The 26,971-nt window shown below is 50.7% G+C and overlaps 2 protein-coding genes across 28 annotated transcripts; one reads left to right on the forward strand and one right to left on the reverse strand.

The window, feature by feature from the left end:
• LOC121588832 lies at positions 1–26,971 on the reverse strand. 2 transcript variants are annotated; one of them, XM_041907244.1, is made up of 4 exons: positions 26,277–26,971; positions 20,873–20,947; positions 1,796–2,078; positions 1–1,691 (listed from the first exon to the last, which is right to left on the reverse strand). In XM_041907244.1, exons 2-4 carry the CDS (start codon positions 20,921–20,923, stop codon positions 91–93), a joined length of 1,935 nt encoding a protein of 644 aa, XP_041763178.1. In that variant the 5' UTR covers positions 20,924–20,947; positions 26,277–26,971; the 3' UTR covers positions 1–90. The 2 variants fall into 2 exon arrangements, with proteins under 2 accessions (XP_041763178.1, XP_041763170.1); XM_041907236.1 differs by lacking the exons at positions 20,873–20,947; positions 26,277–26,971 and adding an exon at positions 14,854–14,924.
• LOC121588725 (autotransporter adhesin BpaC-like) lies at positions 4,131–9,759 on the forward strand. Of its 26 annotated transcripts, none has more exons than XM_041907172.1 (10): positions 4,131–4,362; positions 4,491–4,523; positions 4,602–4,754; positions 4,847–5,064; positions 5,139–5,387; positions 5,476–5,628; positions 5,691–6,288; positions 6,550–7,410; positions 7,537–7,578; positions 7,915–9,759. In XM_041907172.1, exons 1-10 carry the CDS (start codon positions 4,299–4,301, stop codon positions 9,675–9,677), a joined length of 4,134 nt encoding a protein of 1,377 aa, XP_041763106.1. In that variant the 5' UTR covers positions 4,131–4,298; the 3' UTR covers positions 9,678–9,759. The 26 variants fall into 26 exon arrangements, with proteins under 26 accessions (XP_041763106.1, XP_041763037.1, XP_041762986.1 ...); XM_041907192.1 differs by having other exon boundaries at positions 4,132–4,362; positions 6,550–7,767; positions 8,167–8,208; positions 8,398–9,759; XM_041907088.1 differs by having other exon boundaries at positions 4,132–4,362; positions 6,550–7,221; positions 7,306–7,326; positions 7,516–9,759.

Below are 26,971 nucleotides of genomic sequence, written 5' to 3' on the forward strand. Positions count from 1 at the left end.
GGGAGGGAGGGGAGGATTAGTGTGTTTGTGTGTGTGTGTGTTGCTGCAGGGAAAAGGTTAAGGTTCGAACCTGCACCGCCCAGCCTGACCTCAGGTGTAGAACATGCGCGTCTTGTTGCTGCTGGCGGTGGCGGCGGCGCCCGACTTGGTCGACTTGAGCGTGCCGACGATCGAGCTGGCCCCGCTGGTCAGCACGGTCCCCGCCGGCGTCAGGTGCGGGTTGGTGAACGCGACCGACCGCTCCTTGGCCCGCGACAGCGAGAACGGCTTGAGACGTATGCAGAGGAACGCGGACGTGACGCAGGACGCGAGCAGTATCGACAGCAGCACGACGATCGTGACGGTGAAGCCGGGCGTGGTCATGCAGATCAGGCCCTCCTCGCGGGCCGAAAACACCATCGTGGCGGCGGCGGCGCCGCCATCCGTCTCGTTGGCCGAGCTCGGCCCGATCGGGAAGGTCAGGTCGCCGGGCGACACCACGCGGATGACGCGGTTCAGCCCGACGTCCTCCTTCTGCTCCGGGTCGGTGGCGCGCGTGCGCCGAATCCGCCGGTCGTCCCGCTTCCGGTTCGAGGTGAACACGTGCGCATCGAGCGACTGGGGCGGGGACGGTGGCGGCGGCGGCGGCGGCGGCCCGTACTGCTGGTGTTCGGGCCCGCCGGACAGGTGGTGCACGTCGAGCACGCCCGGATCGGTGCACTGGTCCGGGCACTGGTACCGGCAGATCTGGATCGTGCACTGGAAGTGCACCTCCATCGAGTCGGGGAACTTGAACGCCTGGAAGTGGGCGTACGACAGCACCGAGGCGCTCGCGCCAAAGTTCTTGATCTTGGTGAAGCGCGACATCAGCTTCGGGCGGGTGACGCAGCCGCGCTGGTCCACCAGCTGGATCGGCGCCCGCTTGCCGTCGTGCGCCATGCAGTTGCGCACCAGCATGTCGAACTTGCTGTCGTCGTCCTTGATCGCCAGCACCATCGTCATCGTCTGGCCGATCTTGACCAGCCCGGACACCTCGGACGCCCACGGGCCCTTGCCGACCTGGATCTGCATCCAGCAGCCGACGTTGTCGCCGGCAAAGTCCGCCCGTATCACGTCGAGCATGTCGACCGGGAACGGCCGGAACGTTACCGACTTCTCGTACTGGTCGTGCCAGGTGCAGCGCAGCTTCCGGGCCTGGTCCCACACCTCCTGCACCTGCGGGTCGTACTGCAGCACGATGATGTTCTCGAAGTACGAGCCCGCGTTCGTGTCCGTGCCGGAGTAGCCGTTGTACAGCACGTTGTCCGTGTTGCCGGCGGTGCCACACTCGTGGATGCCGATGTCGAACGAGGCGGACGTTTTGCCGAGCCCGGCCGGCAGATGCACACAGTTGACGTTGCTGTAGTGGCCCTTGGAGAAGACGATGCCGAAGAACGGTTTGTCGAACTGGACGAACACCTTCATGCCCTGCTTCTCGCACTTCACGTCGAGCGACACGATCTTGGGCATGTCCTGGAGCGGCGAGGACCACAGCTCGTTGCCGGCGAGGGGCGGCCCGTACAGCTTCTCCGGGCTGAGCTCGCTCGCCTGCGCCTTGAGCATGCCGGGTGGCGGCGGCGGTGGCGGCGGCCCATGGTACGCATGCGCCACGGGCAGCGCTTGCGGTGGCAGCGGTGGCGGCGGTCCAAACGGCTGCCCAAGACCTAGCGATGCTGGGGTAGCGAAGACGAGGAGAGTGGAAGAAACAGAAGAAGAAGAAGACAGGAATAAAAGCACTGGCCGAGCTGGGCTGGGCGATGGCGAAGATGGTGCTTACCTCGACTGGGGCCGTGCGGTATCGGCGGTCCGTGATGGGGCAGTGGGCCGTGCTGTGGCCCCGGGCCATGTTTCGCCAAGCCTGGGCCTCCCAAAGCGCCCGGTCCGTGGCCCAGCGGCGCCGGTAAGTGCTGCGGGTAGGCGGACTGGACCGGTGCAGAGCCTTGCAGATCCTGGTCGACCGACTCGAGCGCCACCTGGTCCGAATCGTTGTCGCGCTTTGCCGCCTCATCGCCCGGGCTGACCGATTTAACCACCTCGACCTGATCCTCGGCTACCGTCAGCTGCGGAGGAGGGAAAGAGAAACAAAGGTATGGGGTTAGGGAGCAGAAAGTGAAGGTGGTGGTGCCTATTCCCGAATAGATGTGTCTAGATCATTCAGAGGTTGGTGGCAATGCACATTTATTGTGATGTCCATGTATCTTGATGGTATTGGTAGAGGAGTTATTGATAACATGACTAAGGAATTGATTCAGACCCTATCTTGCTATTGAATAATAGTACAGATCCCAACTGAAACCAAGTAACAGCCAAACTAATCAACTGGTATACAGCGTTTTCAGGGGTTCTTACAGGGTTTTCCTATAGAACTCAAGACCGCGGAACACTTTGATGAATCTGCGGGAGTCAATCGCAAGACTGCAGAGATACTGTTGGCATACTTTGGACTCTTAAGCACTGGAAGCAATACTTCTGGCACCTAGGTGCAAATCCCTTTTCAGAAATCTCTGATCTTTGGTAAGAGGATTATATCCTTACTGGAACTTCTAAATTAACATTCTAAGAAGGATGTCCTCTTATCCACATCCCGTCATATTTGAATCAGAAACCAATCTCCAGGCGTTCTTTCATCAGCTTACCAAAATGCCAGCGCGACAAAGGCCAGATAGTGAGCCAAAAGTTTCAGAATTTCTGAATCATCTCTGACAAGCCTTATAAGTACAAGCGTAGGTCTGAAAAGTGTTACCAACGGGTTTGGAGGGTCTTCAGTTTATGCTTCAGCGTTGCCTGAAATATTTTAAGCTGAACGTTATATTGGCAAGGAGCAAGAAACGAAATGCCCAAGCGAGCAGTGATAATTCAATTATTTTCTAAAGGTCCCGAAGCAATTATCTGAGGCATTTCTAATATGATTCGTTAAAAATTTAAATTAAAATAAATAAATGTTTGAATTTCAACGTATATGAGATAGACAAACTTGAATCATATTCATTTATGAGCTTGTGATTCTGAAACTCGTGTTTGAATATCAACGAATCTTCGTTGGTTCTTTAATAGCTAATGGTTAGTGAATCTTTATGTAATGATTTTCTCGATATTTTGCCTCTTGATTGAGGTCTCAATAAATAATTTCAATAGATTTTCAATTAAACCCTATCGAAATTATTCTTCGCTGTGATTTATGATTATAGACCGTTCTTCCCATACATAGGACTGACTATCCTTCCATGGGTAATGAATGAAGTCTCCGATAGACAAGCCCATCGAGTGGTAAAGGCAGACCAAGACAGCCTACGGTAGCTGCGCCAAAGAATAAGAAAAACTCTGTAGTGATTCATGATACGAATCACTCTTCGAAGATGAAGCATAAACATTAATATGTTCACAACCTGAAGATGGTTTCAAATTCACTGAGGTTTGTAGCCCTTTGTACATCAATTACCAAGCTTATGGTGATTACCACCGGTAATTAAATAGTATTTGAATGTTAGCTGGTGATTGAATTTATTTATTTTTTTTTATTTATTAATGCAAGGATGATTCAATGCGGCCGTAGCTAAATGAACCGATTTTTGAAAGATCTCAAAGGGGCGAATATCTGTTTGTCTTTTCCGAATAATCATTTGCGAAATCTAATACTTCGCGAACACCTCTCCACAGTCCCCATACTAGCGTGCGAGCTGACAAAAGTTGGCAAATCCCAATCTGCTTCTCCCAGCTGTATAAACTGGATGGAAGGGTATTACTGTAGCTGTTGTTGTTGCTGTTTTTGCTGTTCTTTTTTCGCACACTCAGCCCCAGCAGCCGAAAGCTGACCCTGGCCGAACGCGGTATCTGGAACGCGCTCGTACGTGGCACTGCACTTGCGGTGCTCAACTGACAGGCTGCTGCAGCTGTACACACAGCCATACAGCGCCACCCTCGAACAAGGTTTCGCACGACCTTCTGCAATCAGGATGGCTTTCGGGCTTAGGAGGGCCATCTTAGAAGCGCCCCAAAGTGCATGTATACGTGTGAGTGTGTCGTGTGTGTGTGTGACAGTGAGTATTACGTGGTGGGTTTCAACAGATGGGAAGCAGCAAGGTTCGATGAAAGCAGATAAAAACCCCCGGGGCTGCTACGGTACGTGTACATTCTCCGCACCGTTCTGGTGGGATGATAAATTCGCGATTAGCGCAAGATTAGCGGGTGGGCTTCGTTTGAGCGAGAAGGTTCGTTTGAGTGAGTGAACAACTTCCCAAGTGTATAGTGAAGGGCTGCGCGAACGCAGCGAACCAGCAAGGATGCGATCCTTGACCAACCCAGGGGGGCTGGCGCTGCTAGTGTTGTTAGCACTATCGTTTAGCGGTAAGTTAGACTATGTCAGGGAAGACAGTGGTAGTGCCAACCAGCTCCGCAGTGCCCTGTAGTGACGGTAGTAGTTTGGTTGTGAAATCTGAATTCTTCTATTTCGCTTTCCTGCAAACCTTTTCCAGCCAACGTCGTCCAATCTTATAGAGCGAAAATGAGTGAGTAACCAGTGCCGGAAACAAGTGGATGTAGCGTAACTCCTGTTCTTCAATAAACCTAATGCTCCGATTTTCCAGCATCGAGAGTATGCTTCTCCAACATCGCCAACTTCACTGGAAATACTGCGATCGGGCTATGCTCGCACTCAGTGTTGCAAACGCTCAGGGTGGGCGCGAACGGCACGATCGCGTACGTTACGACTGCCACAACGCCTCAGTCAACCGTGCTCAGTGAGTAGGACCAGTGTCGACACATCGCACTGGCAGGTGCGCAAGCTATGCAACGTTCAACTAATTTCTCCCGCTCGCTGTCACACGCACAGGACTGCTTCCGACCTACTGCAACCGAAGGCTGGCGTATCCGTACCTCGAACCGTACCTGGCTATAGTCGGGTCCGGTACGGAAGGACCAGTTGCTACCATCCTAGCGAATCCGACGATTCGAGCGAACTACATCCGGGCGCTGATCACGTTCATGAAGTCCTACCCGCGCTGCGTCGGACTATATATCGACTTCAGCAACCTCGCCACATCGCAGGCGGTATGTGTGCAGCGTCGCACCGCTCGCGAAGTTCGATTTACTTGACCGATCCTGGTTTTGTTCGTTCATTCCAGGCCGGTTATGCCGCGTTCATGCAGGCCCTGTTCCAGGCGGCTGGTACAGCTTCGCTCAAGCTGGCCTCAGCGCTGCCCTGGGAGGCAGATCGGTACGCCGATGTCTACTACAGCGTCACTTTAAGAAGCTTATCGTTTAACGTGCTGCGCACGTACGATGAATTCTACTCATCGCTTACAACGGTCGTACGGCCGCTGAACCCGCTAGTTGCTATGGCCGCACCGTTTAACGCCACGACGAAAACTATCGTAAGTGAGAACGGCACCCACGGTTTCAAATCGAACGTTTTGATCCTTTTGTCCGTTTCTTTACGCTCTTCGCTCTTTTCCAACCCAGTCGTACAACCTGTACCGGTGGATAATCAAGGGACTGAACCCGAGCAACATCATACTCGGCATGTCGATGTATGCTCGCGCATATACTGTGACAAAAGTTAGCCAGTTCGGTGCTACGGGAACGGCTAGCGCTTCGGTGGTATCATACTGCGATGTAATTGAGCCTGACAAATGTAACACATTAAACATAGTAATACAAGACGGATTCTCTTTCAGGCACTTCTTTTCTCGACCAAGTTTGGACTGCAAACGAGCAGCTCTGGAGAGAGTGTATCCTCTAGCAGCAGTATGGCTTACGTATTCACTTCATTTCAATCGGCTGAGCTCAAGCTGAACTTTGCAGTGTCTAATAATTTGGCTGGTGTTGCACTGTTCTCATTGAACACTGCCGGCACCAATGCAGAGCTGCTGCGTTACGTGACGAGTATTATTGCACCGACGCCACCAACAGGTTTCCAATATCCTGTGGCGTCGTATCCTACATGCGGCGTTTCGATTACATTCCCATCGTTGGTGGCTATAACTACACAACCAACAGCCTCCACAGCAGCGGGTGGCGGTACCACTCGAGCTGGAGGAGTTACCACGGTTGCGCCAGGAGGAGACACCACGGCTGCTGGAGGTGGAACTACAGCCGCTGGAGGAGGTTCAACAGCCGCTGGAGGAGGTTCAACAGCCGCTGGAGGTGGAACTACAGCCGCTGGAGGAGGATCAACAGCCGCTGGAGGAGGAACTACTGTCGCTGGAGGAGGTTCAACTGCCGCTGGAGGAGGTTCGACTGCATCAGGGGGTGGAACTACAGCCGCTGGAGGAGGTTCAACTGCCGCTGGAGGAGGATGGAGGAGGATCAACAGCCGCTGGAGGAGGATCAACAGCCGCTGGAGGGGCTCGACTGCTGCTGGAGGAGGAACTACTGCCGCTGGAGGAGGCTCGACTGCCGCTGGAGGAGGAACTACTATCGCAGTAGGAGGATCAACTGCCGCTGGAGGTGGAACTACAGCCGCCGGTGGTGGTTCTACAGCCGCCGGAGGAGGAACTACTGCCGCTGGAGGAGGTTCAACAGCCGCTGGAGGAGGTTCGACTGCCGCTGGAGGAGGATCAACAGCCGCTGGAGGAGGAACTACAGCCGCTGGAGGAGGATCAACAGCCGCTGGAGGAGGATCAACAGCCGCTGGAGGAGGATCAACTGCTGCTGGAGGAGGAACGACTATCGCAGGAGGAGGTTCAACTGCCGCTGGAGGTGGAACTACAGCCGCCGGTGGTGGTTCTACAGCCGCCGGAGGAGGAACTACAGCCGCTGGAGGAGGATCAACAGCCGCTGGAGGAGGTTCGACTGCTGCTGGAGGAGGAACTACTATCGCTGGAGGAGGATCAACAGCCGCTGGAGGAGGCTCAACTGCTGCTGGAGGAGGAACTACTATCGCTGGAGGAGGATCAACAGCCGCTGGAGGAGGCTCAACTGCTGCTGGAGGAGGTTCGACTGCTGCTGGAGGAGGAACCACAGCCGCTGGAGGAGGATCCACAGCTGCTGGAGGAGGAACTACTGTCGATGGAGGAGGTTCAACTGCTGCTGGAGGAGGCTCGACTGCTGCTGGAGGAGGATCAACAGCCGCTGGAGGAGGCTCGACTGCTGCTGGAGGAGGATCAACAGCCGCTGGAGGAGGCTCAACAGCCGCTGGAGGAGGATCAACAGCCGCTGGTGGAGGTTCGACTGCTGCTGGAGGAGGAACTACAGCCGCTGGAGGAGGCTCAACTGCTGCTGGAGGAGGATCAACAGCCGCTGGAGGAGGATCAACAGCTGCTGGAGGAGGCTCAACAGCCGCTGGAGGAGGATCAACAGCCGCTGGAGGAGGCTCAACTGCAGCTGGAGGAGGCTCAACAGCCGCTGGAGGAGGCTCGACTGCAGTTGGAGGAGGAACTACAGCCGCTGGAGGAGGTTCGACTGCCGCTGGAGGAGGATCAACAGCCGCTGGAGGAGGATCAACTGCTGCTGGAGGAGGAACTACAGCCGCTGGAGGAGGATCAACAGCCGCTGGAGGAGGCTCGACTGCTGCTGGAGGAGGATCAACAGCCGCTGGAGGAGGATCAACAGCCGCTGGAGGAGGCTCAACTGCAGCAGGAGGAGGAACTACAGCCGCTGGAGGAGGAACTACAGCCGCTGGAGGAGGCTCAACTGCTGCTGGAGGAGGCTCAACTGCTATCGGAGGAGGATCAACAGCCGCTGGAGGAGGCTCGACTGCCGCTGGAGGAGGATCAACAGCCGCTGGAGGAGGCTCGACTGCTGCTGGAGGAGGCTCAACTGCCGCTGGAGGAGGATCAACAGCCGCTGGAGGAGGAACTACTGTCGCTGGAGGAGGTTCAACTGCCGCTGGAGGAGGCTCGACTGCTGCTGGAGGAGGATCAACAGCCGCTGGAGGTGGCACGACAGCTGCTGGAGGAGGATCAACTGCTGCTGGAGGAGGAACTACAGCCGCTGGAGGAGGATCAACAGTCGCTGGAGGAGGCTCGACTGCCGCTGGAGGAGGCTCCACAGCCGCTGGAGGAGGATCAACAGCCGCTGGTGAAGGATCAACAGTCGCTGGAGGAGGATCCACAGCCGCTGGAGGAGGCTCTACAGCTGCTGGAGGTGGAACTACAGCCGCTGGAGGAGGATCCACAGCCGCTGGAGGAGGAACTACTATCGCTGGAGGAGGATCAACAGCCGCTGGAGGAGGCTCGACTGCTGCTGGAGGAGGCTCGACTGCTGCTGGAGGAGGCTCGACTGCTGCTGGAGGAGGTTCGACTGCAGCTGGAGGAGGCTCAACTGCTGCTGGAGGAGGATCTACAGCCGCTGGAGGAGGCTCGACTGCAGCAGGAGGGGGCTCAACTGCAGCAGGAGGAGGAACTACAGCCGCTGGAGGAGGCTCAACTGCTGCTGGAGGAGGCTCAACTGCTGCTGGAGGAGGATCAACAGCCGCTGGAGGAGGAACTACAGCCGCTGGAGGAGGATCAACAGCCGCTGGAGGAGGATCAACAGCCGCTGGAGGAGGCTCGACTGCATCAGGGGGTGGAACTACTGCCGCTGGAGGAGGATCAACAGCCGCTGGAGGAGGCTCAACAGCCGCTGGAGGAGGATCAACAGCCGCTGGAGGAGGATCAACAGTCGCAGGAGGAGGATCAACAGCCGCTGGAGGAGGCTCAACAGCCGCTGGAGGTGGAACTACAGCCGCTGGAGGAGGATCCACAGCCGCTGGAGGAGGCTCGACTGCAGCAGGAGGAGGAACTACAGCAGCTGGGGGAGGCTCAACTGATGCTGGAGGAGGCTCGACTGCTGCTGGAGGAGGATCAACAGCCGCTGGAGGTGGCTCGACTGCTGCTGGAGGAGGATCAACTGCTGCTGGAGGAGGCTCGACTTCCGCTGGAGGAGGATCAACAGCCGCTGGAGGAGGAACTACTATCGCTGGAGGAGGATCAACAGCCGTTGGAGGAGGATCAACAGCCGCTGGAGGAGGCTCAACTGCAGCAGGAGGAGGAACTACAGCCGCTGGAGGAGGCTCAACTGCTGCTGGAGGAGGATCAACTGCTGCTGGAGGAGGATCAACAGCCGCTGGAGGAGGCTCGACTGCCGCTGGAGGAGGATCAACAGCCGCTGGAGGAGGTTCGACTGCCGCTGGAGGAGGCTCAACTGCAGCAGGAGGAGGAACTACAGCCGCTGGAGGAGGATCAACAGCCGCTGGAGGAGGAACTACAGCCGCTGGAGGAGGCTCAACTGCTGCTGGAGGAGGCTCAACTGCTGCTGGAGGAGGATCAACAGCTGCTGGAGGAGGTTCTACAGCCGCTGGAGGAGGCTCAACTGCTGCTGGAGGAGGAACTACTGCCGCTGGAGGAGGATCAACAGCCGCTGGAGGAGGTTCAACTGCCGCTGGAGGAGGATCAACAGCTGCTGGAGGAGGATCAACAGCCGCTGGAGGAGGCTCGACTGCTGTTGGAGGAGGAACTACAGCCGCTGGAGGAGGATCAACAGCCGCCGGAGGAGGATCAACAGCCGCTGGTGGAGGATCAACAGCCGCTGGTGGAGGCACCACGTCTGCACCACAACCTGCTGTTGTCTGCGGCATTACTGTGCGGTCGCAGTACGGAGGTCTTGTCAGCAGTTTTTGTGATTCTGTTTTAGAGATCAACCTGTACATTCAATCTGGAAGTGCGTGTGGGGTTGTAGTGTAACGTGGAGTAAGTTTTTATTTAATGTCATTATAATGTTTTTGAAATGAATGTTAATAAAAGTCAATAGATATACAAATTAATAGAAAAAATGTCTATGGTACGGCTGTCATTCTAATTTGGTGATGAAAATACAGTGAAACATTATTTGTGCTTGGTCTAAAATTATCAATAAGATTCAATAAAAATATACATCTTTAGCTGTAAAATGTTTCTTCCAAATTATTGTTGAAACAGCAAACCTGCTCAGTACTATATCAGTTGTTTGCACAGTTGGTGTAGAATACGTGCGATACAGCTGACTAAATAAAATCAGTTTCGGGTACGCTTAGTTGCAGTGCAGTACCATTTGATAAAGGATTGAGCTGTGAGGTTACTTCATTTGAAAAACTTATTCTGATGGGTTCTGGCAATGGTGATAACAAGGCACCGTCACCCTTCAATCAAGCAAAGATGGTCGACCCTCACGCATACCCACACAATCAACCGGTGAACGAAACAAGCGATGACAAACTGACGATGTCGTAGTGTTACTTTTTTGTTGAAGCAAATAGGTGAAAAATAAAAAAATAGTTTCCAAATGCGCTTGCATAAGCTAGAAGGTCAGATGTCAAGATTTGGGCGATGACTACTGTTTTGCAACCTGTTTAACGTATGGGAGAAATTTTACTTTAAAACATCTTTCTGTTTGATGCCGTTATATTGTTCGTGTAATAAAATAACCCAATTCTGACGCATTTACTATTTCATACATATAATCAGTAAGGCAAGGAAAGCAAAAACCAAAAACCAAAAACGAAAGAAAGCCCGACTAAAAACTATTCCATTTAATATTTGCTCATAGACTACAAGGTCACATCACGAATCTGGGGAATCGTTTACAAAATTGTACTGAGAAACATACCGACAAGTGTGACACAGGCGGACGATCGTAGAAGTGTTACATGTAATTTAGAACAAATTGCACGCCAATGCCTAAATTTCGAGGAATTATACGTAATTTTGACGATCCAGAACAAAACATTTGAATACACAATTGGTACAACCCTATTCGTCGCTACCAAGACACCATTTCCTTCGAAGCCGTACCCGAAAACACTCGCATCCCCCAAGCAACTGTTCCAATAGAACGAACGCAAGGAAATCGGGTGTGTGGAACTGTCTGCTTATGGATGTATATATAGTACCTAGCATTCAAACAGGAAACCAGTTCAAATTGTCGTAGTGAGTGGTGAACACCACTAGTGCAGTACGAACAATGGATCGCTACCTACTGTCATGCTTGTTGCTCGTGTGTATGGTGCTGGGTGAGTGCAGTGATACAAGATTCCGTCGGTCGTCGAGATGATTTAGTTGTGTTTTTCTCGCTTTTACCTTCACAGCCTACCCTTCGGAGATAGCGGCTCAAAGTAAGTGAATTTCTATCAGTTTTATACGCTTGCCCTTTTGTCCCAAAATCGGACAAAACTCTGTGTGCTCACTGTCTGCTTGCTATTTTCCTTTTCGCAGGGTCACGCGTCTGTTTCGCTCAGTCTGGCGACTACACCACTGCCACATCGATAGGCTTCTGCTCGCACGCAGTCTACATCGCACTGAACCCGACCTCTAAAGCCTTTGTGGGGATACTAAATCCTGCCAATGATGCAGATGATCTGCTAGGTCAGTGTTAAAGTTTCTGTATTTCTGGCTCGAATTTCGTAGTGCTAGATGCCATATGGGTTTTATGGTTGTGCATTTCATTTCAGGCGGTATCAGAAAGTTCGCTAATCTCAAAAAGACATACCCCTACGTGGACTTGTACATGGGCGTGTTGGGAAGTATTTCTGCGGGAAACATTCTGTGGCTGAATCAGGCAGCATCACGTAAAACGTTTATCGATCTGCTTATTACAAAGATGGCATCGTATCCTGAAATGAGCGGCGTCTTCTTGGATTTCGATGGGCTCACAAATTTGTACCAGGTGAGTACTGGCACGTAAATGTCACTATCGGTGCAGCTTCTGGCTACAGTGGCTTCCATTCTTTTCATTCATAGAATTGGTATGCTCTGTTCGTTGCGGAGTTAAATACGGCTCTTACCGCTAAGAACTTGAAGCTAATTACCGCCCTACCGTGGGATGCAAGTGCGAATGGCGATATTTACTACAGCTCAACCCTCTCCACTCTACCGTTCAACGTGATCAAAATGCACGAGGAAATGTACTCAACGGTCGCTACCACTAGCACGCGCCCGATCAGCCCGCTGTTTTCACTGGCCGCACCGTTTAACGACGAAACGAAAACAATCGTAAGTAGTGGTTTGTGCAGCATTGAGATCAATGGTACGTGTTTGTGAAGTGAGACCGTTAAACGTGTGCCATTTCTGTCCTTTTCAGTATAACAATGTGTTTCGATGGGTATTGAAGGGATTTTTGACAACCCAGCTCGTTGTCAGCTTGCCTATGTACAGTTTGAAATTCACTACATCAGGTGGATCACAATTTGGTGCTGCTATGACTGCTGTTACTAAGGATACATATTGTAACGTAAGTAAACATATACTTTAATACAATATATCTCGTTAGCCAGTGAAGTTGGGTTTTTTTTCAATGCTTATTTAATCTCATTATGTTTTTTTTTGTGTGTGAAACTCTAGGCTTTGTTATTTGGATCGAAAAATACTCTTGGAGCGCCCCAAGCCGGGGAAGGATTTGCCTACAGCACATCCACGTTTTACACTTACAACACTCCCGCTTCTCTTGTCGATAAGCTACAGTTTGTTATCGCAACCAACATGGGCGGTGTAGGCGTATATTCACTAGATCAAGCTGGTAGCCAAAATGCTGAAATGCTTCGTCAGGTGACAAGTGTTCTAGCACCAACACCACCCGCCTCAGTATCATACCCTCCCGAGTGCGAGTGTGCCCGTGTTCCAGTGCTAACAACGACAACAGCTGCAACCGAACTGCTGCACCAGCTGCAGCCACCACTACCTGCAGCCACACACTACTGCTGCAGCCACCACTACTGCTGCAGCCACCACTACTGCTGCAGCCACCACTACTGCTGCAGCCACCACAACTGCTGCAGCCACCACTACTGCTGCAGCCACCACAACTGCTGCAGCCACCACTACTGCTGCAGCCACCACTACTGCTGCAGCCACTACTACTGCTGCAGCCACCACTACTGCTGCAGCCACTACCACTGCTGCAGCCACCACTACTGCTGCAGCCACCACTACTGCTGCAGCCACCACAACTGCTGCAGCCACCACTACTGCTGCAGCCACCACTACTGCTGCAGCCACTACCACTGCTGCAGCCACTACCACTGCTGCAGCCACCACTACTGCTGCAGCCACTACTACTGCTGCAGCCACCACTACTGCTGCAGCCACCACTACTGCTGCAGCCACCACTACTGCTGCAGCCACCACTACAGCTGCAGGAAGTACCACTGCTGCAGGAGGAAGCACAACTGCTGCTGGTGGTAGCACCACTGTTGCAGGAGGAAGCACAACTGCTGCTGGCGGTAGTACCACTGCTGCAGGAGGAAGTACCACTGCTGCAGGAGGAAGTACTACTGCTGCTGGAGGAAGCACTACAGCTGCAGGAGGAAGTACAACTGCTGCCGGAGGAAGTACCACTGCTGCAGGAGGTAGTACCACCGCTGCAGGAGGAAGCACAACTGCTGCTGGAGGAAGCACTACAGCTGCAGGAGGAAGCACAACTGCTGCTGGAGGAAGCACCACTGCTGCAGGAGGAAGCACAACTGCTGCTGGCGGTAGTACCACTGCTGCAGGAGGAAGTACCACTGCTGCAGGAGGAAGTACTACTGCTGCTGGAGGAAGCACTACAGCTGCAGGAGGAAGTACAACTGCTGCCGGAGGAAGTACCACTGCTGCAGGAGGTAGTACCACCGCTGCAGGAGGAAGCACAACTGCTGCAGGAGGTAGTACCACTGCGGCAGGAGGAAGTACCACTGCTGCAGGAGGAAGTACCACTGCTGCAGGAGGAAGTACCACTGCGGCAGGAGGAAGCACAACTGCTGCCGGAGGAAGCACAACTGCTGCCGGAGGAAGCACAACTGCTGCTGGAGGAAGTACCACTGCGGCAGGAGGAAGTACAACTGCTGCAGGAGGTAGTACCACTGCTGCAGGAGGAAGCACAACTGCTGCGGGAGGAAGTACCACTGCTGCTGGAGGTAGTACAACAGTTGCTGGTGGTAGCACCACTGCTGCTGGAGGAAGCACTACTCCATCAAACTCAGCATCATCAACTACGCCATCAACCGGTGCATCATCAACCACGCCTTCAACGGCAGGTACGACGATTGCTGCGTCGCCTGCTACCTGCAATATTACGGTGAAGGAAGATTACGGCACTCTGGTCGCGGAATACTGTTCGAACTTAAAGGCGATTGCATCGTACATGCAAGGAGCTAGCTGTGGTGTAGTGGCTTAACCCAAACCGTTCTACCAGTGAGTTGAGGTGATGGTTTTAGATAGTTAGGTGTGGCGGAAACGATCAGCTTTGATAGATCGTGGCTTCTTGTCGTCTGAAAGACAGCTTTTAGGTGGTGTTCATACCTAAGTGGAATGCTGCAGGTGGCAGAAGACAGTGTTGGGATTTGTTGAGGGTATTATGTTCTAAGTAAAATAAATTCAATTAATCTAATTTCCGCATTTTCCGTATCAGTTGAGACATGCTTGCCGTACTTTTCCAAAAAAAAGCGGCAATGCCACTACTAAGGTTTTACAATATTATAGGTTACTTATCTATGCGCCACAGTCCCCTCTGGAACAGTATTGCGTAGCCGGACGGACGACTTAGCTTACCTAGAACGAGAAAAAAGCATGCAATCAATTAAGCAACCGCTGCTAGCAAACATTTGGTATCGGTTTGGTTTCGGTGTTTAGTAACGGGCAGGAAGCAGCAGAAGGCCATCTAGTGTATTATGCCCCACCGCCCCCAGCCCGATCAGCGGCAGACGAGTAGGGCGGGAGAACTTTTGTCGAGTGGTGAAAAGGGGCGGAATACCATAACTAATGGAGAAGGGTTGGAACAGGCGGGAAGGGCAAAAAAAAGTGCAAACCACCCGGGGAATGAGAAATGGTGCCAAATTGTACAGGAAGGATGCGGATGCGGCAGCGTAAGCACTGCTAAACGGTGGTGGTGGTACACTGTTAGGCTTCTTACCTGCAACGCCTTCCTGCACTTTAGCCGAGAAGATTTTTCACAGTAAGCAAATGACATAAAAGGATGATTGATCTGCAAAATACAGTGATGAAATGATACGTGAAAATGAACGATGGAACCTGCTGACGGGGCGAAGGATTGTGAAGGGCAGTAGAACCGAAGCCATCGGGAATAGTAGTAGGGTGGTAGAGCGTCCACGGTTAGCTGCTACGGCAGAGTGCCGCTAGCAAAGAGTAGAAGGACGTGGACGTGGCGCAGCAGGAAAATTGGAATGCTCCAAAATGTACCAGGCGCCCACGGGCGAAAACCCGTAAAACACGGCCACACGTAGAAGGGAAGACGGAAATAAAGTGAGAGAGAGAGAGACAGAGAGAGAGACAAAGAAAGAGAGAGAGACAGAGAGAGAGAGAGAATAAATAGAAAACAAGAGGTGGTAACGCAAGGTGACGATGGTCAACCCGTTGTGCGTTGGTAATGTGCGTGCCGCGCGTCGACGAAAACGAAAAAGAAAGAAAATGAAATCGTGTGAAAATAGGTCAATAACATAAGCGACGCAGTGCAGTCCCAGACCCAGACCCAACAATGGGACAGAGAAGACACACGCGCGCACACACACACACACACACACAACCATAGGGACCACGAGGACGCGCAAAAACGATGTGCGAAGATGATGATGCCCCCTCTCCCGGTCCCATACCCCTATCAGGACGTCGCACAAAAAAGGGTCTGCGCGCTGCCGCTTTGCCGCGTTTGCCCCGGGGCGTCGAAATTATCAGCCGGTCGAAAGCGACACAACCTGCCCTACTGGCCCTCACAAAATAAAAAATAGAAACGGAGGGGATGGGCTACAGAATGTCGTTTTTCTTTCGCCGCTTTTTTACGGCCCTCCCCGGAGAAAGCTGCTCCTAGCGGGAAGGGAACGGGGAGATTTCGCGACTTTCCCAATACGCGTGCAGGGAATCGGGAAAAAGAGGGAGAAAGGAGGGAAGATAAGCCGAATGCGGGAAGGGAAGCTGTCGGAGCGCCAAAAATGGTCTGTATTTTGGGGTTTTGCGCGCACATGTGTGTGTGTGTGGCCACTGGTGGCTAATTGGCCATACACTTGAGTAGGAAGGATGATACGAGAAGACGGGGTAAAATGGAACTGTTAAGGATGTTGCTCTGTATCCCATTGGGCAGATCACTTGTCACTGATGTTTTGACAGCATTCGATTCTTTAACAGCTTATTTATGAAATCAAATTAGGAGTTGACATATTAACAACAAATCTCTCTTCTTCTTCTTTGGCACAACAACCGCTGTCGGTCAAGGCCTGCCTGTACCCACTAGTGAAGTGAGCATTGGCTTTCAGTGACTTATTGTTACCATAGCAGGATAGTCAATCCTACGTATGGGGGCACGGTCTATTCGGGACTTGAACCCATGACGGGCATGTTGTTACGTCGTACGAGTTGACGACTGTACCACCAGACCGGCCCTTAACAACAAATATGAATGTCTAAAGTGAAATTCAAAAATGAACATCAAAAGTCGTAAAAATGTATAGTGCGGGTTAAAGTGATCTTGCTAAGGGGCCAAAAGGTTATACACCAAATGTCAAAACAAACCAAACCAAAAGGCGCAAAATGGACAACAAGCTTGGACTTAAGGCTTTGGTTTAGGCGCTGTCATCTAGGTAGTATTGTAAGAGTAAAGATTACAAAACTTAAATCTTTCTTTTAGTGTTTAATTAAAAGAAGTTATTAATTGCTAGAGTTTTTGAATAATTCACGTGTGGTCAGTAATTTTTCTTGTCGATGACAAAGACCACGGTTTTGTTTATGTAAATTAAAGATATTGTAGCGACTTTAGCTTACACCACAGCCTCATCATTTTGCTCCTGTCAATTTTGCCCTAAGCGAAAGATTTTACCAATTTGAATTTGAAAACTTTACATTAACATTATATTACTTTTTTTTTCTTGTAAATCATAGATAAATGTCATGTTACTCGAAACATGTTCTTTTTTATTTCTGGTTAATTTCTAAAATCTCAAGGAAGCTTTTTTTCGTAACGGTCATCGTTTTGACCAAATATTTCTTAACTTATTCATTTATTTTAAAAAAAATCGGTAATTAAACGTTCATGGTTTGATTTAAACATTGTATTTGATGTTTTTCAATCATTCAGTTTTATTTTATTCTTACAATCGAGATAGCTCAACATCGAGATAAATATTACTTATGAAAAATGGTTCACTTTGAAACTAAACTATTCCGCCCCTAATAACGGTTTTGAGGTTTCTATAGAAATATGTCAAGTAGTCCATGCAATCGTTTTTCGATTCTTAAGTCGATTTAGGCCAGAAATTCTCGACATCAAAACCCTAGCGGGAAATCAATCAAAATCGATATTTTGGCAGATCTTAAGTAAACTTGTGCATTCTTATGGAAAATTGAGTACAGGCGTCCCCCAAGTTACGACCCCCTCGAGTTACGACGATTCGCAGATACGACGATTTTGATTTTGACAGTTAAAAGTTGTCATTGACAAGAAATTGATGTATTTGTTTGAATATCTGGGCTGATAAACGTTATACACACATTTCCAAAGATTCCAAAACTACCTGATCTTGAATATCTATATTGTTTACGGTTTTTTTTAAATATAATTATTACATTATCGAACATTATTTTAAACAAAATACACGATATCATAAATTCCAACTGTTCAATTTCGGTTATAAACTTTATATTCAGAGATATTCGACATACGACTTTTTCGACTTACGCCTTGCTTTGGGACATTTTTTCGGTCCCAAATACAGTCGTATCTCGGGGGACACCTGTACTGGTAATTTTAAGATCAATAAAAAAAATCGTTAAAATGCCGAAAAAACCAAACTTGGTGGACTAAAATTGAAAAAAAGGGATAATTTAAAAAAAATAGATAAGAAAAGATTATTTATTTCAAATAGCCAATAAGAATTTTCTTACATTTTTGCTTATGTTCGAATCCTATAAGAGGTTTTTTTTAAATCATCTCCCTCAAATGGGTTTGGCGAATTGATGCCAACTGCGATTTCGGAACGAATTTCCGATTGATTTTCCCGAGGAGGCGATCGAGTCGAGAATCGAGTCCAATTTATCTACTCGATTAGGGTCGAGTAAGAGAATAGAATAAGCCTGATTAACTATCATTTTGAATGTGTTAAGCTACCAATAATGAAAGTAACGATTTCGCCCCACCTAATCATTTTTCTCCGTTTTCCCCTACACGTGCGTAAGGATGGCGCTTGTCAAAAGGCGTTCGCTGCTCGGAGTCGTTTATCAACGCGGGTGGTTTTTGGGTCGTTGTACAACCGCAAAAAAAACGTAGAGTTCAAATAAGAGAAAATGAGAGATGAAGATGATGGGTTGGTACTGCCGCAAGATGCCACACTTGCCACATTACCTCCACGGGCTACATCTGTTACCAGTTCGGAACGATCTGCCGGTAGAACGATCCGAGACAAGAGATTTCTCCTTGTTAGTGGTCGGGTGATAATTGTCTCGTTCCATGTGCATCTGCCGGTATTGCAACGGCCTCATCATGTAGCAGTTTCAACAGGGATTGCAGTTAAAGCTACGCGTACGCTTCTTGCCCGGTCTCCATCCGTCGCCACTCCATCCTGTCTCCAATCAGTGGAATCAGAAGTACGAGCGCCCAAACGACTTCCCGACCGAAAGCCCCAAAAGCAACCCAAAACGCTTTCTCTTCGCCCGGGACACCAATGATTTAGAAGCTAACGCGCGCGCGCGCGCGCGCGATGGAACCCTTCCAATGGCCGGGATATGAACTGCTGTTAATTTACATACCATCACTCACTCTATTAGCGGTTCATAAACCCCTTGCCCATTGGACCGTTTCCGGCCCCGTGCTGCTGCTGCTGCTGCTGCTCGGTGCTGTTCGGATGGTTGGGACCGTAAATAAAACAACAGCATCCATCCATATTTTTTTTTTTGAGGTCACCGCGTCGTTCGCGTATCGGGAATCAATCGAAATCCCGCCCCGGTACAACTTCGACCCATGTCACTGGGCCGCTTCCCCATTCCGCTAGGAGACGTCTCAAGAATGCCGCCCCAAAACAACCCAATCCCAGGAAACAGTCCCCAACACACGCCCAACAGCAGCCTCATCGACAGGTTCGACAGGCGCGCTCCTTACCCCCTCGGGGCAACCTTGGGCATCAGCAGCACCACACCAAACAGAGTAACGAAAAAAATCGGGCCATGCGCGCACGTACAATTCGGCACATTTGATAGCTTGGGGCACTAAACCCCCGCCACCACCCAGAAATGAAGGGAGGGCAAAAAAAATACACCAGGAGAAGCTAGATAACGCGGGCGAAAGCTATCACTCGGCCATGCTCCAATGATCGCTAGGGCAAGCACAGCGCGCACATGTGTGTGTGTGTGTGTGTGTGTGTGTGTGTGTGTGTGTGTGTGATGGGTCGAGCGGCATTTTCTTCATCTTTTCCTTTCCAACCGGCGGCCGCTGTGGCTGCTGCTGCTGTGTCCGCTTGTTGTGTTGTCCGTCCGTCATATCGCTTTCCCCTTTAAAGCTTGTCAACCGAGCCCGGGCTCCAAGTGTGGGCCAACGCGACTAACCGGGCCACCGACATAGCATCATAAACCGCCCGCCCCGGTCACCTGGTGCTGGTGCCTACCGCTCTCGCACTTTCTCGCGGGCCCGGTCGGTAGGCTGCTTGCACGACGGGAAGGGTCCGGTTTGGCCTGAAGCGGTGGCAAAAAGTGAGAGGAACACGACACACACAAACATTGCCAACGACCAGAAGAACAAGCGCGGTCGCTTCTGCTTTGGAGGATGCTTTTCGAAAGTGGCGAAGCAGCACCACACCGTTCGGGTTTGAAAAGAAAGTGGACAACATTGCGCGCGCGCACTAAAGAAGGTTCCCCCCTTCTGCCTCTTCTTCTATCCTTCCATAATCTGCGACTCAAGAGTCATCCCTTTCTCGCCCTTCCCACAGCAAAACCGGTGGCGTTTGCTGCGGATCCGCTGCGCCAAGCGGTTCCCCAACTGGCAAGAAAGCGCTCACAGAAGGGTTAAGGAGGGAAAACGAGGGCGGGTGGAGAAGGTGTGGGAGAGACAGTGTGGCAGGATTTTGTTCTTCAGACCGCTGACCTAGACGAGGCATTGAGAAAAAGTCTCCATCTTGCCCCCTCTGAAAGAATGATAAGAGATTTGAACCCATGACCGGTAGTGTATCTGCAACGTGCGCTTCCCATTACGCTACAAATGGGAACCAATCAGCTAAAAGTTAAAGTGGCACCATATTCAACGCGTTTGGAATTAGAATTTTGGAGGAAGTATTGTCCTTCAGACAATCTGGGTGAGGTATTGAAGCTGATGTGCCAGTTTGTTCCTCTTATTGAAATTCGTAGCTTCATTATTCTTCAACACATATTCTACCCAATTCAGAGAACAATCAAATCACGTTCGAAGCAGCTCTACCGTCTTTCTCAAATCTCAGAATCTTTTCGAGCCGTTTTCGTGGAACTTGTTCTGCGTTTTGTTGATTGAGTGTGTGTGTGTTTTTTTTATCTATTTTTCACGCTCGCTCGAATATTTCTCTTAGCTACAATGAACCATTCTTTGCATATGTCCTGTAATGAACAACGCTGCCAAAATAATAAAACAAAACAACCAGAAAGATCCATAAAAGCACCAAGGGCAGGCACCAAGTTGGTTGCGGGAGTGATAACAAGCGGGAGGACAAGCCGAAAATGGAAGTTACTCTGTTGTTACAGTTGGGTTAGCCCCTCTGCCCAGAGCGATGTTTAGAGGGTGGGTGGGTGGGATTTAAGCGGCATTAAGCGATGAGTTCAGGTGAATAAAAGAGCTTGATGAGATGAGAGTGGTTCGTGTGGATGGTGATGGTGTGAGCGTTTGTTAGGAACACCAAACAAAATGAGGGGGAGGGGGGAGTTATTTTACTCTCCAAAAAATGGTATGCACTTATATGCACGGCACCTACCTGCAGTATTCCTATCAGTAACGTGGAGTAAAATAATCTCGTCAGCCGCATGCTCAATCTTTGTCTGTGGTGCCGCTGTAAGGAGAAGAGGATGCAAAAAGGTTAGAATTGGCAATGCTCGGGAAGGCACTGGGTCTTGTTAGTTTATTTTCCTTGCAAACAAAGAAACAACCAAACACAGTCGCTGTTGTTTGTTTATCGTTAGAGAACCTTTCTTCGCCCACAATGGGGAGAAATGATTAAATATTTGAACGCAGTTAGTTTGTGTGCGATAAGCAAATTAACCACCCTCGTGCATAAGTTTAGCAAGCTAGCGAGCAGTTTGTTTGTTTTTTTTTCGTAGTTGGCCATAAACTTGCCAATTCATTATTGGTCTGTTTGTGTCAAACGTGTATGTCTGTGTGTGTGTTTTTATTAACCTAAAATTGAGCTCAAGTCCCAATCATTAAGAACAGTCGAAAGCAACGCGCCTTAGAGGAGAAGCATCAGCTCGAACTCCAATGGAAAAGATCTTGCGCTCGCACTGCAACAGCATCGGCGCACACTTGTGTAAACGGAGTATCGTCGGCGAAACGGTGCGTCTGCCGTCTTGTCGTCTCGCAAGTGTTTCGCTCTCCCGCTTGTGCGCCGGTACGAGCTAGAAACAGACCTGTCAGACGAATTGCAACACGCCTCACACCGTCTTCCACCGACTTCCAGGCGCTTTCCAGTCGCAGTGGCTAGATATTCGCTAGAGCGCTACAAACCTCGGCGACTACGGTAATTTGTCTGTGGGCTTGGTGAGCAAAGGAGCCGAACGTGCAATGTCATGTAACGATTCTCCACCGGGAATGACGTTTCTGCATAAAATCCGCTCGAACGGTCTGCTACTGGCCGCACTCCGCCCTGGACTAAACAAATCATGACGATTTTCATTTTATGACTCCCATTATTTACCATTTCAATGACACATTGTTTACAGCGCGCAAACAACGGCCTGTCCGGTACGGTGCAAACACCAACAACAGCATCCCGAGCGCTTTTGCCGGGAGGCAAGAGTCATCGCATCGCCATCGCCCTGCTGGGCTGCACGCTAATCGGGCGCTAATCGATTATTCATGGCACCGTTGCGTTTTGTTTCTGGCGGGTGACGCGCGGTGCTGCTGCTTGTTGTTTGCCCGCCCAATTGGAGGGAAATGAATAAACATAAATGGAAAGAGTGAGTTCCCAATCTCTTTCTCTTTCTCTCTATGCCGTTTTATGGCAGGATGAGTTGCACCCATTGATACACTGCTACCTGCCTTGGAGTGAGCGTCAGTTCATCTCCATTGGACTGCAGGCTAGGCGCTCGTATTTATGGCGATCAGTGAATAGATGCAGATCAGTAGACACAATAAGGATGCAACAGTTAACATTGACACTGGCCGTGTATTTATCTTGATCCAATCTACGAATGGATAATGTACAACTTCCGCGGCTGTCAGAATAGCTCCGGGAACGTTCCCTCTCCTCTCGGGTCGGTCTTTAGACCACCGTACCTTTTTTCTTCTTTCTTTTTCGACCACCATTCAGGCCATCAGCAGCGTGTGCGTGCAGGTGAAAAGGAATTTTAGGTTTCGCCGTGTCTTATCTGCTCTCGGTTTTGACTCTCGAGGGGCCAACACTCGACCGCCTGCAGGGCTCGAACGGCTTGATATGAGTAATGTACTGCCATGGTTTGTTTTGAGACTGAAAGTCCCTGACACCACGATAACTGCCTGCGATGCGAGGATATAATCAGCGCAACCTCCCGAGGGCAATTGATGTGCCAGCAGCGCCCTAAGCTTTGAACTTTAATGTTTTTTCTGGCTGAGGTATGCGTGCGTTCACTTCCGGATGGTACAAAATATAATTTAATTGAATTTTCGTATCAACATTACATATTACTGCACCGTAAAGTAAGTGATTTACACTCATACACTTCTAGCAACGGTGGACCTCCTCTTGTAGCTCTTATCGAATTTCTTCTTCAGTTCATCGATAAATTAGTTTCCAATACGATGTACGCACAAAACATAACGGCAGCAAATGCCAGTGCACTTGGAACTGTTGACAATTGTCAATTATTTTGCATAATTTGCTCTGTCGTTCAAAGAAAGCATTCAACCGGGTTCATCGCTTTACTGCCGGTTGAAGTCGTTTGATTGTAACCGGGCAAGGAAGTAGCAATTTAGCCGCTTCGCGCGCTCTAGCGCTGCTGGACACGTTCGACACTTGCTCCATGAGTCATTACCACTTGCCAAAGTGCCACCCGAACAGGTCACCGTCCAATTTTGGCCACAACAAACGGGCACTGCAGCTTGCTTTGGGGCCCTGCGACAGTGTGCCACTCAATTTACCCCTCAATCACCTGTCGCTCGATCCCGGTCGGTGCTGTCCCTTCTCCCTTCCTGTGTGTATGTGTGTGTGTACGTGCTCATTGCGTGTGCATCCGCTGGTACAGTGCGCGCGCGCCCGGCCTAAGCCGATTGTCGGCTCGAGCGCGGAACCCCAACCATCTAAGGGTGTGCGCGTCGCGCAGGAAGTCCCGCTTCCTCGGGAGCCCGGCCCGAAGCCCTCTACCACGATGGCAGGCTGGCGGGATGTGCTGCATGCTAATGAGCACGCCGGTCATCCGGGCGGAGCGGTCTCATCCGGGGCCTCCCAAAAAAGGGTACACCCTCCCCGGCCGGGTCCCGTGTTTGGTGCGCGTAATCGAGCGCCCGGCTCCGAAATGGACGACCCCGCAGACCTCGTACCATTGACACCTCGCATCATGCACGCACACACCCACACACACACACACGCACAGAGATACATTGTTTGCGCTTTGCGCCCGACGCTGGCTGCATGCGTAACGAGGGCCCAGAGCGAGCCCTGGGCCGTGCGGTTTTGTTGGGCAGGGAGCCACGAAAATTCGTTGAAGTAGCGTGCGTTTTTGTGTGTGTGTGTGTTTTATTATTATTCATTCATTTTGATTCTTTCCTATTGCGTTCTTTATGAGGGCGTACGTACACCTTCCGTGCGCGTCTTCCTACTGCCGTGTCCCCTAGTCCCTGGCCGGGAGAGCCATTCTGCAGCGGTGGGGCCGAGGATGGTACGTGATCCGGGTGCCAAATAGTTGGCGGTGGTGGATCCCTAATCCCGATGTCTTGCTGCGTAACACCGGCACCACGGCTCAATCAGTTTCGAGCGAGCAGCGAACCGTGAAGCATCGGCGTCAAACAGGATCATCCCCTTGTGACTATTTGCCTCTGGTGTTACCAAAACTCTGACTGCGGATTTATGCCCCCGTGTGTGTGTATGTGTGTTTGTGTCTGTGTTTGTGAGTGTTCAAAAAGTTCTTGGCAAAGCGCCCCTCAAATTGGCAACTTGGCAAGATGTTGGCATAGCTAAAAGATTTGGATTTAGCTATTCAACTTCTTGTTTATTTTTCCAATTTACTTACATCGAGAACCCGGCGGCCGTCTGTGTCGGTTCGGGCAAAAGAACTCCCTCACCCCCCTCCCTACCTTCCTGTCCGGAATGTGCAACTATCAACCACGTGTCAACTATTCAAAACTCCCCAAGGCTGCAGCGCCATCTATCAGCTACTGGGGTGAATCTCGAGGCTTGAAGCCGCAGCAGAAGAAGATTCTCCAGTACACCGAAGCGAAACCGTCAGACCAATGTACCGTCCACTTTCCGCCGTCTCCAGCAAAACCCGCTCACCACGGGAACGGAACGTTACGGTATTCGCCTCACTAACCTACTGCCAGCTCCAATTGCAGCGAAGCCCTGCCCGTTGGCGAAAGTTGACAGGTGTGCACAAGGTGCTGCAGCCACATTCCACATGCCGTTCTGGGTCCCACACGAATTTCCAAAAAAAAAAAAATACTATCCCATCTGCGCTAGCGGATGTAGAAATTAATGAGCTAACCTCGAAAGAACAACACACGCGGGGAAAAAACAGGCATAAATCGTGTGGTACGCGTTTCCCGCCATTCCGCTTGGTAATATATTATTTATGATTTTTCATCTTTCCGCGCCGGACGCCCCAGCCGCTTAGATGATGGGTGTGCGTGTGTGTGTGTAACGGGGACGTACCGGAGCAGCATTGCGGCAACCAGCACGAACGTCACGGTTTCCTGGTTCCAAAATTAAGCAGCGATTTTAATCAACAGGATTGGGGCTGATGTGAGTGCATTAGCTAATAGCGGTGCGCAAAATCGGTGGCAAACGGTACGGTTCCGATGGCCACAACTTATTAGCCTGGTTTTGGGGTGTTTTTTTTTCCTTATTTTTTGCCAATTTTCTCCCTAATTTCTAAGTATTTCATTTTCTTGCTTTTTTTCGTTCCTAGCCTTCGTAACCCAAATGTCCCAAGGTCCCCGCTGCCCTCCATCCCTTCCTCTGAGTTACGCTGCATTACGGGAAGAGGACGTGCTCAAGCGACGAACCCGTTGCAGGAGGCAGCAAACCATGAGCAAAACGTTTTTCTCGCCTTAATGTGATTAATAAAAACGATTCAACGCGATGATTTTTTTGTGTGTGGCGACGTACGAAAAGCGCAGCCGTCACGTGGACTACTTGAGCGTGTCCTTTCATTTTTTTTCTGAAAGAACAAAAACACACAAGCCTCTAATAAAATCTTCAAGAGCAGGTGCGCTCCATTACTTCAGCGTTTTTTGTTTGTGCATTTTCCATTATCACACCGCTCGTTTCCTGTTCATCTTCTGCCCACCGCAAACACACCTGCCTCACTCCCACTATTGTGGTGTAGTGCTGCTGATACGCGTACGCACAATTAAAGCGTAGAGCGCTTTCCCATCGCGATAGATGATGAAACCGTGCGACTGATTGCAACCGACTGTGCACTTTCAATAGTGCCGCGTGCGTCGACCTTTTTGAAAAAGCAAAAAAAAAAAAGGTTCCTATCTTGCCCGGCGCGAAATCTTTCGTCCAGGGCGCCGACCCCGTGAGCACGCACACACACACACACTCTTCTCGTAAGTACGTATGGCCCCGCGCATGTACATTCGATCAGCACTCAGCCCGCTATAATAGTGGAAGCCTAGAGATTGGTTGAAGGCAGAGGCGACGAACCCTTGGTTTCTGTATTGATTGTTGATAGACGAACCGTCTTTGCCAGATCGGCAAGACCGCGCAGGCGGGTCGCGATATTTCAGGCGCATACAACCGACCAACGAGGGCACGGCCAAAGATTGGAGGAAGAACAGGCTAGACTTGTTGGGATTTTGGGATACTCGACTAATATCCCCAGGCTAATCCGGAGCAGACTTGTTCACTAGTGGGCTAGATAAGACGCCGGTTGGGTGAAAGGATATTACTATCACACACCCACACACAGAAACACACACATAGACACATAGACACACACACACGGTTTATTACACCTTTAGCTCACCTTGTTATTATTTCACTGGTTGCGCGCGTACCGCTGTAAACCACCAGACAACTGTCACCGTGCGTAACGATACCACGCGTCACTATCACTTGCTTGTTTTGTTTTGTTTCTTTTGTTTTCGAAATTCGAAAATCTTAAACCACCAGTTAGTTCACAGTCGCAACAATCTTTGCGCACAGTGGACGCCTTGCGCACTCCTGCTACTGTTCGAAAGACCGCGTAACTCCCACAGCGAGAGAAAGATACTGCACTGCTACTAAGGATACTAGGTACGCTGGCAGCTAGCACTTGTACGTACAGTAAAGAATATCCAATCCCGCACGCGAAACACTGACCCAACGCGGCACGAACGAAAGCAACACCACACTCACTGTCCGGCAATGTGTTCCTAGCGCGCGGCACCAACTGTCAATTTGAACTGCGAAATTCACGCCACCGGGCTACGGCGCCACTCCCAGCATCCGTCCGTGTTGAGCGGCACAGGTGTACTGTTTGCTTGTTGGGCAAGGGCCTGCTGATAAGCACATCCAGCGTCGGTACCAGGTTCCCTGGCTGTGACCGCTGAGATGGTCTGTGCGTATGTGTATATAGATTTGGTTTTGTTTTTTTTCTGTTGCCTTCCCTTTGTTTGTTTGTTGCGATCTCGGGTAGCCGCGCGTCCGAACGCCACGGTTGTCTATGGCAGAATGTTTAAT

This window comes from Anopheles merus, chromosome X (genome assembly GCF_017562075.2).
Source record: "Anopheles merus strain MAF chromosome X, AmerM5.1, whole genome shotgun sequence".
Taxonomy (NCBI): Eukaryota; Metazoa; Arthropoda; class Insecta; order Diptera; family Culicidae; genus Anopheles; species Anopheles merus.

Excerpts from the sequence above, each read along its gene's own strand:
- LOC121588832 (XM_041907236.1), bottom strand. The coding sequence starts at position 14,910 with ATGTCATTTGCTTACTGTGAAAAATCTTCTCGGCTAAAGTGCAGGAAG. Across the intron at positions 2,079-14,853 it reads AGTGCAGGAAGGCGTTGCAG|CTGACGGTAGCCGAGGATCA; the intron begins GTAAGAAGCCTA and ends CCTCCTCCGCAG. Across the intron at positions 1,692-1,795 it reads ACCGCACGGCCCCAGTCGAG|CATCGCTAGGTCTTGGGCAG; the intron begins GTAAGCACCATC and ends TCGCTACCCCAG.
- LOC121588725 (XM_041907012.1), top strand. The coding sequence starts at position 4,299 with ATGCGATCCTTGACCAACCCAGGGGGGCTGGCGCTGCTAGTGTTGTTA. Across the intron at positions 4,524-4,601 it reads ATCTTATAGAGCGAAAATGA|CATCGAGAGTATGCTTCTCC; the intron begins GTGAGTAACCAG and ends CCGATTTTCCAG. Across the intron at positions 6,289-6,549 it reads AACTACAGCCGCTGGAGGAG|GTTCGACTGCCGCTGGAGGA; the intron begins GTTCAACTGCCG and ends CCGCTGGAGGAG.